Source organism: Photinus pyralis, unplaced genomic scaffold (assembly GCF_008802855.1).
Source record: "Photinus pyralis isolate 1611_PpyrPB1 unplaced genomic scaffold, Ppyr1.3 Ppyr1.4_LG8, whole genome shotgun sequence".
In the NCBI taxonomy this organism is placed as follows: domain Eukaryota; kingdom Metazoa; phylum Arthropoda; class Insecta; order Coleoptera; family Lampyridae; genus Photinus; species Photinus pyralis.
The window spans coordinates 32,708,833-32,722,509 of NW_022170819.1; the positions used below are offsets into that span (position 1 = coordinate 32,708,833).

General features: G+C 35.2%; 1 protein-coding gene across 4 annotated transcripts; it reads right to left on the reverse strand.

Annotated features, from left to right (window-relative positions):
* Positions 1-2,639: 2,639 nt before the first annotated feature.
* On the reverse strand, positions 2,640-13,470 carry LOC116179266 (fatty-acid amide hydrolase 2-B-like). 4 transcript variants are annotated; one of them, XM_031499015.1, is made up of 10 exons: positions 13,390-13,451; positions 13,149-13,334; positions 13,068-13,099; positions 8,433-8,547; positions 4,446-4,631; positions 3,957-4,394; positions 3,637-3,909; positions 3,440-3,583; positions 2,959-3,390; positions 2,640-2,911 (listed from the first exon to the last, which is right to left on the reverse strand). In XM_031499015.1, the coding sequence occupies exons 2-10, from the start codon at positions 13,332-13,334 to the stop codon at positions 2,813-2,815; spliced, it is 1,905 nt and encodes a 634-aa protein (XP_031354875.1). In that variant the 5' UTR covers positions 13,390-13,451; the 3' UTR covers positions 2,640-2,812. The 4 variants fall into 4 exon arrangements, with proteins under 4 accessions (XP_031354875.1, XP_031354876.1, XP_031354878.1 ...); XM_031499016.1 differs by lacking the exon at positions 3,440-3,583 and having other exon boundaries at positions 13,390-13,470; XM_031499018.1 differs by lacking the exons at positions 13,068-13,099; positions 13,390-13,451 and having other exon boundaries at positions 13,272-13,289.
* Positions 13,471-13,677: the final 207 nt, after the last annotated feature.

Consider the following 13,677-nt stretch of genomic DNA (forward strand, 5'->3'; position numbering starts at 1 on the left):
TCAGCAAGTCTTTAGCAGATGGACCTTTCCCGAGCATTTTCAAGACTTCATAAAAAAGGAAATGAGAAGCTTGTAGAGGAATACACATTTATAATTTATTTTATTTATTATTTGTTTGTTTGTTAGAAAAAGTAGCTGCGAGAAAAATGATAAATTTTTCGAACAATATGCAATCATAAGAATCGTTCAATATGGCTTTTTTTTTTAAAGAAAAATCTACCTCTCCAGGTTTTTTACCTACACTATATAATCATTCGAAAATAAGGGAATAAATGGTTGGGAATGTTTTGGGACTGACCGACTGGACGGAAAATCCGACGTGTCAGCGGATCTCACTCGTCCATGGTAAACACTAAATATTAGCATAGTGTAAATTTTCCAAATATTACGGGGATCCTTTTCGATATCTATAGATAGCCAGCATTCGTCTTGGGGCACCCTTCATTATATGTACTATTAACGATCCTCAGGATCGTTTGTAATTTAGCTGTCTATCTGCCCGTGTGCACAATAACTTTGTTTAGAACCGTCTAATCGCTTTGGAAATTGGGACATACCGCATACCGGGTGGATATTTTAAAACCGAACAGAGGTAATTAGCATGGGAAAAACTTTTTTTGCAGATCGTTGTTCCACATGTTAAGTTAGAGGGTTCATAATGACACCAATCGAAAGAAGATTTTTTTCCATCTAATGATATGCGAAGTAGTTCATTTTCAAGTCTATTTCCCATTATTTTATAAAAAATTCGGCAATAAATCCAATTAGCAAAAATTATGTTAAGCCATGGAAATTTCCTCAAGAATTGAAATAGGTTTTGACACAGACGGAATGGGACCCTCATTAAAATATCGCGTACTAGAGTAACTATTTCCGCTGTAAACGTACGATGACGTTTTACAAAAAAATTAATGCCAGTTGTCATAAACTGATTGACTTTTGAATAACGTTTGAATCTGCTTTTTGTCTTACTAGTCATGATTTTGGTAAGTGGATTTATTGCCGAATTTTTGATAAAATTGTGAGAAATACACCTGAAAATAAACTAATTCGTATATTATTAGATGAGGAAAAAAATCTTCTTTCGATCGGTGTTATTATAAACTCTTTAAGTTAACAAGGGGACCAACTATCTACAAAAAATCTTTTTCCCATGTTAATTCCTTATGTTCGATTTGGAATATTCACCATACGTATGTCACCTTAAGCAAAATTAACGACATTAAATAATTTTTAAACAAAATCACATTGGCTTCAAATTCAAATACCATGATCGAAATTGTGTCCAATCTCAAATTAATGCTCACATTTACGCCGCCGCTTTTCGACAAGGATTAGACTTTTTCTTTAAAAGTCATAGCCAACCGATGTCCAAAAAAGCAAAAGCTTGTGACTTTTGATGTACTCGTCGGTCTCAAAAATGCTGCTTTTTTTGGATTCTATACCCCCCAGAAAGTCATTTTTCGACAGAATTTATAAGTACTTTTACTACTTTACCAAAAAACGTTTTTTTATATAGATTTTGGCATACGTTATTACGATCCGTCCGTGTGAGGGACGAGATCTGGACACTGAACAGTGGAAAGCTCGTCTTTATAATAAAATCCCATCCAATTTTAAAAATTATTAACAACTCATTAATTGTCTAGTTTGATAGATGTAAGTCCCTCAGTGCAGTAAGAAATGTTTTTTACCTAATCACTTCGGAATGATGCCAAAATTTTGTCAAAATTTCCAATTTTCACCAATTTCGTTGTGGAAACGGCAAAACACATTGACTTGATTCAGGGAAATTAGATTTTGTATAGTCTTCCTGACGTACTCCATTTGTACCACACCGAAATCTTTATTGATTGGCAAAGCAAAATATTTATCTATTTAATAATTTCTACAATTTGGACAATTTAGTTGAGAAAGCAGCAAAAAGGGCTACTACAAGAGGTAAGGATAAGATACTAACCTCCGTATTGCAAAATGCGCCATTGTAGTACGCGCATGTGTTTTCAATACTTGTTTCTTACTATTTGATGTATTCCATTTGGTTGATACATAGCGTAGGTACAATAGAAATAAGTACACAATTAATGATGGCATGTACGTAAAAAATTAGACGAGTTTACACAAGTTTCCTGATTGGGTCATAAGGAAAAGTAACACTTTTCCCTTAAAAAATAATACGTATTTCATAGTACAATGACTTTCATGGGCACAGCGTACCAGACAAAAAATTTCTCATATTATGTTAATTTTTTCTTTATAATTAACCTACCATGCGAACAGTTACCTTGGTTGGAATCTGCTTTGTAAGAGCAATTACTTATCTACCTACTTATAGTAAGATCCCCTATGTATGCTAAGTGTTTACACACATTACTTATTTACATATTTACTATACCAATTTCCATAAATTTACCCGATATTGCACGGGCTAGTTTTCGTTTAGTTCGCTATAAAATTTTCTGTCGAAGAGAAGCAACCCACAAAGCAAAAAGGTCCGAAGATTGTGTTTTAAGTTAATTTAGATCTCCTGCGGAAGAAGGGAAACCTATGGCACCGCTTCTCCTGACAAGTTTTACAACATCCGCATCTTGGGTCTGCCACCACTGGAAATGAAGTGCTGTGGATCTTGGCAACGTATGTGCTAATACCAAGTAGTTTGTTTTTAATACGAAATACAATATGTTTACAAGTTTTTGAGTCTAAAAAGAAGTACCAAAGCAACAGCTATAATGATATGGATACAAAATATAATACATTAGTACAACATGGTTAAAGTCATATTGACGTGGTGATTACTTGCATACAAAACCATTTATTCAGAAAAAGGAGGCGGTATCCATCCTCCAAATAATTTGTCGATTTCCTCTGCTACTCGCAGTGTTAACCTATCATTACATGTGGCCGAAATTACCTGAAACATTATGCAATTCCTCAATTCCCAGTTCATTGCCTACTTACTTGAACCCCTAAGGGCAGACCAGCCGAATTTAAGCCGACTGGGCACTGTGTCGCAGGTAAACCTAGTATGTTGATTATCGCAGTGTATCCATAGTCATAAAGTTTACTAGTAACTCCGCCATGAAAGTTTGCTGCAGTTGGATGCGTTGGAAGTAACAAGACGCCATTGGAACCCAATGTATCTTGTAGCTGGTTCCTTATCGTATTTACGTGTTCGTCACTATTGTCTGTTGAACCTAAACACCTGTACACGCAATTCAGTATTCCTAAACACGTGTGTGTAAAGGTAATATGTGATTTTCCAATCAAATGTAAAAGTAACTCCTTAAAATAGTTTCCCGAATAGTTTTCCAGAATATCCTCAACACCTTTGATACTTCCAAGTTTTTCCATGTAAAGAAAAGAGTACCCTCCTGTCTTTGGTAGTTTAATCTACAAAATACTTATCGTTATTAAATAAAAGCATTCGTATATTGGTTACCAGTTCAGGCTTACACATACAAGTACACTCTAGATGTTTTACAATTTTGTTAATAGCGAATAAGATTTCCGGTTCCGGTTTTCGACAGAAACGAAACACACTATAATCTTTCAAAAAGCACACCTTAACGTTTTTTAAATCGACCTTTCAGAAAAACGAATGGTAACTTACGGTATTACAAAAATGGTTCAACTCACCGGGCTATTTAGGGAGATAGCAGATTTGGAATTTTTTTCGACTATGATATTGAAAAGTAGAGGTAAGTCGGTGTAGTACCGAGTTAGTGGCCCAAAGGTAAACATGCTTTTGAAAGTGGCATCTTCTGACGTAGGAATGTGGCCTCGTGTAGACACTATTTCGCGTGAAAATTTGTGACCCCATATACCGCAGAAACATGCGGGTAACCTTACTGAACCTATAAGATCCGAACCAATTCCGATTAGAGATGCACCGGAAGATATAAGTGCCGCCTATGTAAGTGAAGGTAAGTGTTGTTCTATTCACCAATCGAGCATACCTCCCCTCCAGAAGAACCTCCTGCTGTTCTTCTGGTGTCGTAAGGATTATACGTGGTACCACTGATCTTGTTGTAGGTTTCAAGGCTTACGCAGTACTCCGGTGTAGTTGATACTAGTAATACTATGGCACCGCTTATCCTGAGAAGTTTTACAACATCCGCATCTTCTGTGGCTTTAACACCCTTTAAACCCGTAGCGCCCCCGGTGTTACTTAAGTTCTCCACTGCTATGCTTTCTTTAATAGTTATTGGTACACCCAGTAAGGGAGAATTATTTTTTACTTCATTTAAATTCAGATTGGTTGCCATCAGTGATATGTCTACGAGTTTAGCTTCCTGAATGGCAATTTCAAACCTATCTTCCATGACCGCATTCAATATGGGATTTACGTTTTTCACTCGTGAAATGTAGGCTCTCACAACAGATTCGCTGCTAATCTAAAAGTTAAATGGACTTATGCTTATTCCTTATAGCTTACCATCAGTTACCTTCCGATTTCGAATTTCCTCACTCAGTTGACTCGCCGTTTTTAATAATAATGGATTGGTAATTGTGGGACATCGTTTTGGCTTTTTGAAGTAAAATTTTATAAAATAAAACTGGCAAAATATTTTCAATATCTTAAGTAGCAGGGCAAGTGCCAGAAATGAACCCTTTTTCACGAATGATGTCATCTGTAACAAGAAACATTTACGCATTGCTGAGCATACTGGAAAACGATGTAGGTAAAATGTGTTTCTGTTGTAGGTAACAATATGCAAATTGCATCACAAATGAATGCAGAGGTAATAGGCAATATTATCCACCATCTTAGTGTAATTCTATTCTTTACACTATGCCACCATTAATAATTATTAATCATTACAGAATTCGGGGGTGTACTGCTATTGTTGATTCATTGTTGGTGAATTTGATAAGCCATTTTATAATAGTCTTATCATAGTGTAAAGAATAGAATTCTTTACACTAAGGTCTTATACTTGATCTGAACCATTGAATAAAAAATTCTGAACTGAATAAGGCCCGGTGCACATGAGCTGTAACTGCTGTAAGTACCTAATCGGGACGCCGTCCCCATTTAGTTTGTAACTATTGTGCACCGGGCCTAAAGTAGGTATTATCGGTATTCGTCAATTTTTCACATCCGTACAGAAATGCTGAATCATTCATTTAGTCTTTGGCCTTGCTAATATAATAGGTAAAATAAAATGCAAATACATATGTCCTTTTACGAAAGTAAAACTTACCTTTTCAAATTTTCATTCTCGCTGATAGAAAATATACTGGAAGTAAGTTGATGGGAAAAAGCAATAGGCACGCGTATATTAAACGCACTTTGACTGTGTATCTGTTTCCATGCCCCTGGACATGTTTATAACGTGCAAATTACTAATACCTTATAACTACTCGTATAAAAGGTATAAATTAAAAATGAACGGACAAGTTTTTATTGTGCAACGTAATAAAGTAAAAATAACTTTAGGATGTATAAATAAATAGGTACTTCTGAATATTTTGTGAGAAGATTTGAGTTTTCTGTATTGCGGCCTTGCCCTATAGAAACCAAAAATTGGAACTGGATAATTAATTAATTAAAATTGCGGAATCGTTAAATATGTAAGGCCAACTTAGTTAATTGGAAGATAATTTTATAATATTCCTCAAAAGGTTTACTGTATGTAGCGAATCTAAATCTGTTCATATATTTTATTTTTCATTTGCCTATTATATGTCAATATCTGTCATATGTGATATATGAAGCAGTCTATTACGCCCAAGGGCATAATGAGAGGGCATAATGGATTGTCATCTCATTATGCCCTCAAACGACCTGTCAAATATATTGACGGAGTTGTATTACGTAATAAAAAAGATGCTACTTGATACGTATGAAGCATTTTAATGTTGGGAAAACATTAATCATTACATTTGTATATTGGAAATGCATTCTTTGGGACGATGAAAAATAAAATGTTGTATGCACCTCAGGCATTACACAATATGTATTAGAAACGTCAATTCTTAAATGTCAATACCTACTAACTCACAAGATTGGCCTTATTTCGAATAGTTTCTGGAACTTCTTTGGATGGTTTCAAATACCATTAACAATTTCGAACCACGCATACTTGATCAAACATAATGAATTGTTTTGTAAACGAATATAGCTTTTTGCAACCATAGCCAACTTGTAACTTTATCAGCAACATAGTTTTTCATTTAGCTGGATGTAACACAAATGCAGTAATGGTCTATGTTGTCATAGCTGTGTAACTATTGGTTCCTACCAAACAAAATCAAAGAATCACAAATATCTACTTTTTCCCAATTTGACAAACCCGCCCATATTAAATTTGCTTGGTAGTGTACCGACCGCAAAATTATCACAAATATTTAAAAAAACTTTAAAACTTTTAGCGGATAAGAGCAGATAATAGTTATTTATGGTATAAGTGTGTTATATTACAAATAAGTCACGCGAGAAAAAAGTAAGCCCACGAGGCCGTCAGGCCGAGTGGGGTTATTTTCTCAAGTGACTTATTTGTAATTAACACACGTGCACCATACAAAACTTTATCCAACACCTCCTCACGCTGGTTTAAAACGTGGAAATCTTAAAAACTGCGTGTTCCGCGAAAAGCTAGAGTGCATGGAATACAAAAGCAATAATTCGTTGCTATGGGGAATAATAAACAACAAAAAATTTAGTCAGAAAATTTATATGGATTTACTTATGGTTCCTGTACTTTATCTTGCTAGTGAGTTATTTTACGTCCATAACTCATTAGTGGGTTATATTATACCTTACTCGTTGTTTTACAGCTACACTACATTTTTAAAATACATTTAGATTCTTCGTCAAGCAAAGATAGGCTTGCTATACATGGTGTTTTTTTGGAGATTTAGTTAAACGTTTCTGGGAAACTAGGTAGGTTTTTGAAAATTTTGTACTTAGGGCTAACTCTGAAGGCCGAATCGATGTAAAATGTTTTAAATGGTCGCCGCACTTCCGAAAATACCGGAAGTAGCTAGTCACTTCGTTATTTTAAATGGCAACCCCTATTTTTTAATGTATTTTTGGATTCTACATGAAATTTCAGTTCTTTTGATACCCACAAGTCGATATCTACCTTTTATGGTTTTTAAGTTATGTTACGTTCCTTTTTCTCTTTTAGTTTTTATTTAGTTTTGCCGCCTTCGAAACCCCTTTAGAAGTTTTATTTTTGTGTTAATTTAGGTTAGGATTCATATTTAATTTTAAAATTAGGGATTTTCTTTTGAGATATATATATATAAGTTACGTTTGAAATTCCCCGTATTTTTTTCCTTATATCTATGATGCCGTTTTTACCCTCTTCCTATTTCTTTTGGTTCTTTAATCTTTTCCCTATGATTTTATGCCCACATATCTTTCACCCGCCTTTCTACGTTCTGTGTCGCTTCTTTGGTTTTCTCTGTACCGTCCTCTATCGTTTGTTTGTTGTATTACTTTTTCCCGCCTTACGTTTATTTTCCCGCCTTTTTGTTATTTCCGCTTAGTGTCCGTTACTTTTTGATTTTTCCCCAAATTTCGTCCTTGATTGCGTGATCGTCTTTTTTTTATTTTTTCCGGGGCCATTCCAATAAGTATCGTTCTGTTGTGCGTGCATGAGGTGCAGAAAATTTTTGATCCAAGCCTAATTGGGATTCAGCCTGTTTTTTTTGAGATCACCAGAAGCCCCGAGAAGTTTTATTATTGCGAGCCGCCCATATTTTGTGGATTTATCGATTTCTTAAATCACGCAGTTTAATTGTTCCACGATTATTTTTACAATCCTTCGGTGTGCGCTTCCCTTTCATCGTCTAATTGTCATTAAATCCCTGTCGTTCGTCGCACACCGGATGATTCTTCTTTAAGGCCTCCACCACCTTTGACCTTGGCCTTCCTTTTTGTAATTTACTGTACTGGTGTCTACCTACAATCTTCAACGCCAGCACTCCCTGAACGACCTTCTTCTCTACCGTCTCCTACTTTATAACGTTACCCTTAACATCGCCCGAGGGCCCAGCAATATAAACAACAAGTTATGTCACTCAACAAATTGTTTGTTATATTTCGCCCCCAATCATTCCCCATATAAAAAAAAGAATGCAATCAAAAGAAAGAAAGGTAACACAAGCAGTCAACAAGTATATTAAGCAGTCTGGTGATTATACTTTCCATCGATTGCTACCCGTTATGCAATAGTTCCTACCTAGCCCCATCCCTTTTTCCTCCCCTAGATTATTTTTTTCCCTCAAAAAATTCTTTTTATATTTTATTTTAAGTCCCAGGCGAAATTAAATAGTATGTTATGCTCCTCTTAATTAGTGTTTCGTATTTCTCCCCTTCTTTTTAGCCTTAGTTACCTCGATCACCAGAGGGCTACTTTCTAATTTTTGAGCTCCCTAACAGGGAAATAAAAGTTAGTGGCGCCTTAAATTTTACCTCTTACCAGCCTAGTTTCTCCGTGAGCAGCCGCAACCGTGGTTAGGGCTATTCGTTCTTTATTTCCCGATTTACTTTGTGCCCCCTTTAACTCACCGTCCTTGACCACGTTACACTTTTGGCTGAAAAAAATGGCGGATGCAGACGGTACCTTGATAATTGATTACTTGAAAGCGGTTGTAGTTATGGTAACCCATTTTTAGCAATGCATAGAGAAAATCTAGGGCTTCCTTTTGCGTGCTTAAAAAAAAAGTGAAATTGCGCACGATCGTCTATGGAGATCCAAATTTAAAAATTTTCATGACCATTTTCTTACTATTGCATTAGATAGAGAATCGAAATTGGCATATTTGGATATTACATGTTCTTATAGCTATCTTTAACAGTTTTTGTTATTCCCATTTCATGGAATTGATACCAATATTTTTTCCGGATTTTTTTTTAGTAATCATGGCGATGACAATCGAATTTTAAACAAATCAAGGAAAGGATTCTTTAATATCATTCTCTTTAATATATTCTTGATGTAACACAAATACAAGCAAGCGGCTCTGATCTTGGGTGACAGTTCGGATTATGTCAAACTATAAACACGCGTTTTTCGTCGACCTCTCGATAACAATATAAATTACTCCTTAGTGACGAGTACAATGATGAAGCTTATTAATCGTTAGCAACCATTAATGGTTAGCAACCAACCATTATACGTTAGCAACCACTTATACATAACAACCATTTTATTAAAGGGAAATGACAATTATATAACAATTCACTTTCGGCAACAGCTGAGAACTTCCATCCACCTATAGTATATTACATAACGAGTGTTGAAAGCGATACTTTTCACACGAGATGTGAAGTTTGCCATACGAGGCGAAGCCGAGTATGGCAATCACACGAGTGTGAAAAGTGGCTTTCAAACGAGTCATGTACACTATTTTTCCTACGACTCTCCATACAACCAAAAATCTACTTACATAATGAAACAAAAGTTATTTTATTTCGAACCAACTACTAAAACTAACTAAAAATACGAAATAGATTCAATTTCTCTTTAACGAACTATTGTTATAACTACTTTAGCAAAGAGGTACTTGTCGTTTGGAGCTTCTGCAAGACATTTACTAATATTATTAGACGTACGCTACTTTTCATACCTCAGCCGCAATTTAGTTGGTAATAATTCGAGTGTAGTGGATTTTGCCTCTTCCCCGGTGTTGGGTGGAGTACGCTCTACATACATGGAAGAATCACTTTTCGCCATTAAAATTAAGTAAGGAATTAAATGCGTAGCACAAGGGAATAAACTCAAGAATAAACTAATCGCAATTTTAGAGTTTGACGTACGCCTACTACGTTGATGTTACAAGAAGATTAGACTACTACGAAAGCAAAACGTATCATGCGATTTGTTTTCTAATATATGGTAGATCTTATGAGAAAGCAAATCGCATGCGTGCGTTTTGTTTTCCGTTACATTTTGCCATAAGTGAACGAAATTGTCAATTTTCAGGTAAACATAATTGTACGACATATGTCATTTTCAATGAAAGTCGTAGGAAAACACCATTTTAATCTCGGTTTTAATGTAGTGAGATCAGCAGCCAGTATGGTCGCCAAACGATCTCAGCAAAGCATATCCTGTGTATATCTTCTCGGATAAGGTATTGTTAAGGTATTCAGTTACTTTACCTTCAACATTGAGTACGTCGACCACAGGGATGAACATTTCCATATCTTTCACTGTTAATACACGTACTTTAGTACAGTTGCAAAAGAATTAATTACATTATAATTTCACATACCTTTTCAAGGTAAAATGTCAACGTGACATTTTCGGAAATATCTCCTTTCAAATTCATTCTATTCCATCAATTGCCGAACTGATCGAAACCGTTCCAATAAGTTTCTTCTAATTTGAGTGAATATAATGTTAAAATCGCCTCCGCAGCAGAGCAAGCAACATAATCTTCCACTGCGATTACGAGGACTGACGGTACAGCATAAAACAACACATTACTATAGCAACAATAGCTGTAATTTAGTGAAAAATCGTCGGAGCTCATAATTTCGTTTGTAATTTCTTGTAGTTGAATTTAAAATTACCTACCCCAGCGAAGTCGACGAAAAAACGTTGTATGCAATTCATGTATAAATCGGCGATTATTGGTTCGTTCGAATTTAACATCTCACTCACCAATAAAACGCCTCATTTATACACTCATTGCATAAATAACTATTTTCGTTTTCTTAAATAATAAAGTATTGTAACGTAATTTATAAATTCGGGTTCGATTTATATCAATATTTATTAAACAAAACTAAAACACTATAAAATCCGTACAATTTATATCGATTATTTATATCACTCACTTCGCAATTTATATTTCCGCGCTCGATGTTTCATACGTACTCGATCTCGTTCGATACTAGACTGCCGCGATGTTCGGTCCGCAACCATTTATACACGCAAGCAATGTAAGTCCAGAACATTCGCGCAATTACCAGACACGCTGCAAACATCCCCACCATCGCGCGTCTAGAAAATTCCAGAGCGCCAAAGGCGACGTCATGTCTGGAGCGTTTCCGTTACAGTATTCTAAACTATCATTACCCTTGACTTGTTCTACGAATACTTCAGTGGCGACGAGGATAGTGAATCCTAAATAATTAATTAATAAGAAGACAACAAAGTGATCAGCTAACACAAACTTATATGAAAATACGATCAAATTATTCTAAAACCCTCTTTTCTTCAACACATGCTCAAAATGAAAGCCATCGTGTTGCAAACACAAATTCAATTCATTTCTTTAAATGTTCTCTGGTAGAGTTTGTATCACTTGTATCATGTCTCCTTTTGTTGTGGGAGGCCCCGACATAAACTGTGTCTTTTACATATCCCCACAAAAAGAAATCTAAGAGGGAAAGGTCTAGGGAACGAACAGGGCAAACGTTTGCCGATTCAATTCCCTGAAAAAATGTGTAAAAATTCCTAAATAATGCCTGCATTATGTGCAGGGACACCACCTTGTTAACATAGCAACATATTCCTGCAGAGGCGGATCTTCTGTTGCTGTTCAATAAAAATATTACGTAAAATTTCCAAATAACGTTCGGCATTCACATTTTCTTGATACACATGGAAACACAAAATCTTGGAGGTGCGAGTTATGGCGGCGATACATTCCGTTTAATGGAAGTGTTTTAGGGTTTTACTTTTATGGATGCACTAATATTTAAACCTAAAGCAATTTCCGCGTCTCTCAACCAATTAGTGGAATACGCCGTGAAATATCCAAGGACATTAACAATATTAACCTCATTTTCAACAATGGGTCTTGCTCTAGTTGGATAATTGTTTTGGGGGTAGGTACAAAGTTTCCAAAATTACTACAATTTCGTTCCGCTTTCCCCGTTCGTCGCGATTCCGTCTATTTGTCCATAAATAATTATTAAATTCCAAAAATCTTCATAGGTGAAACCACTGCGAGCCATTTTCCGATTATTGAAAAACTTATGTTAACCTATAACAGGTGACGGATTAGCGTCACTACACCTTTTCCACTTTTATTCGAGAAACTATCAAGTTAATTTGAGAAAGTATCAATTGTATTTGAGAATAGTAAAATGTATTTGAGAAAACAACAAATGTAGTTCAGAATAATGATTTGTATTTGAGAAGGCATCAAATGAATTTGAGAGTAGTAAATTGTATTCAAGAAATGGTAAAATTAAGCATTTGAGAATCAATAACAAAATCACATGTATAACATAAGCCTGATGCTGCTGCTGCTACTGTTGCGGGACTACATACAGTAGCGGAATTATAAAAATTTGATTCTTAATTATAATTCATTAGGAATAATATTACATTCTAAAATACAATAAAATTAAAAGATACTTTCTCAAATACAATTGACTATTCTCAAATACATTTGGTGTTTTCTCAAATCCAACTGACTATTCTCATCTACTTTGACGTTTTCTCAAATACAAGTAACAATTCTCAAATACAATTTACAACTTCTCGAATAAAAGTGGAAAAGGTGTAGATTTATTTATAATTCGATTGTTGTAAAATCATGACCAACTACTAAAAAGAAAATCCGGCAAATGATGGGAATAAGTCAAAAACTGTTAAAGATAGCTATGAGAACATGTAATATCAAAATGTGCCAATTTGGATTCTCTATCTAATGCAATAGTAAGAAAATGGTCATTTCATTAAAAAACTGAGTTTTTAGTCTTTGAAATGTTTTAAATTTGGATCTTCATAGATGCGGTCGTACGCAACTTAACTTTTTTTCAAACACTAAAAGAAAGCCCTGGATTACCATAACTACAACCGTTTTCAAGTAATCAATTATCAAGGTGCCGTCATGTTCTTCTCGTGTCGTAAGGATTGTACGTGGTACCACTGATCTGGTTGTGGGTTTCAAGGCTTAGACAGTACTCCGGTGTATTAACTTTTAAACCGGTAACATCGCCGGTGTTACTTAAGTTCTCTACTGCTATGCTTTCTTTAATAGTTATTGGTACACCCAGTAAGGGAGCATTAATTTTTACTTCATCTAAATTCAGATTGGGTGCCATTAGTGATATGTCTACGTTTTTAGCTTCCCGAATGGCAATTTCAAACCTATCTTCCATGACAACTGATTCGCTGCTAATCTAAAAATTAAATGGACTTTTTCTTATTGCTTATAGCTTACCAGTTTACCTTCCGATTTCGAATTTCCTCACTCAGTTGACTCGCCGTTTTTAATAATGATGGATTGGTAATTGGGAGACATCGTTTTGGATTTTTTATGTAAAATTTTATAAAATAATGCTGGTAAAATACGTTAAATATCTTAAGCAGCAGAGCAAGCACCAGAAATGCACCCTTTTTCACGAATGGTGTCATCTGTAACAAGAAACATTTACGCATTGGTGAGCATGTTAGAAAACGATCTACATACGTTTGTGTCTGTGGTAGGTAACAGTATGCAAATCGCATAATAATGAGTGCAGATGTAATAACATTATTCACTATTCAATATTACTCATTACAGACTTCAGTGGCGTGCCTCTATTCTTGATCCATTGTTGGTGAATCTGATATACCATTCTATAACCGTCTACTACTTGATCTGAACTGAATAAAATAGGTAAATATATAATTATCGGCATTCGTCCATTTTTCATATACGCACAGAAATCATTCATCTAATCTTTGGGATTAGGATTAGGATATATTTTAAAGTAGT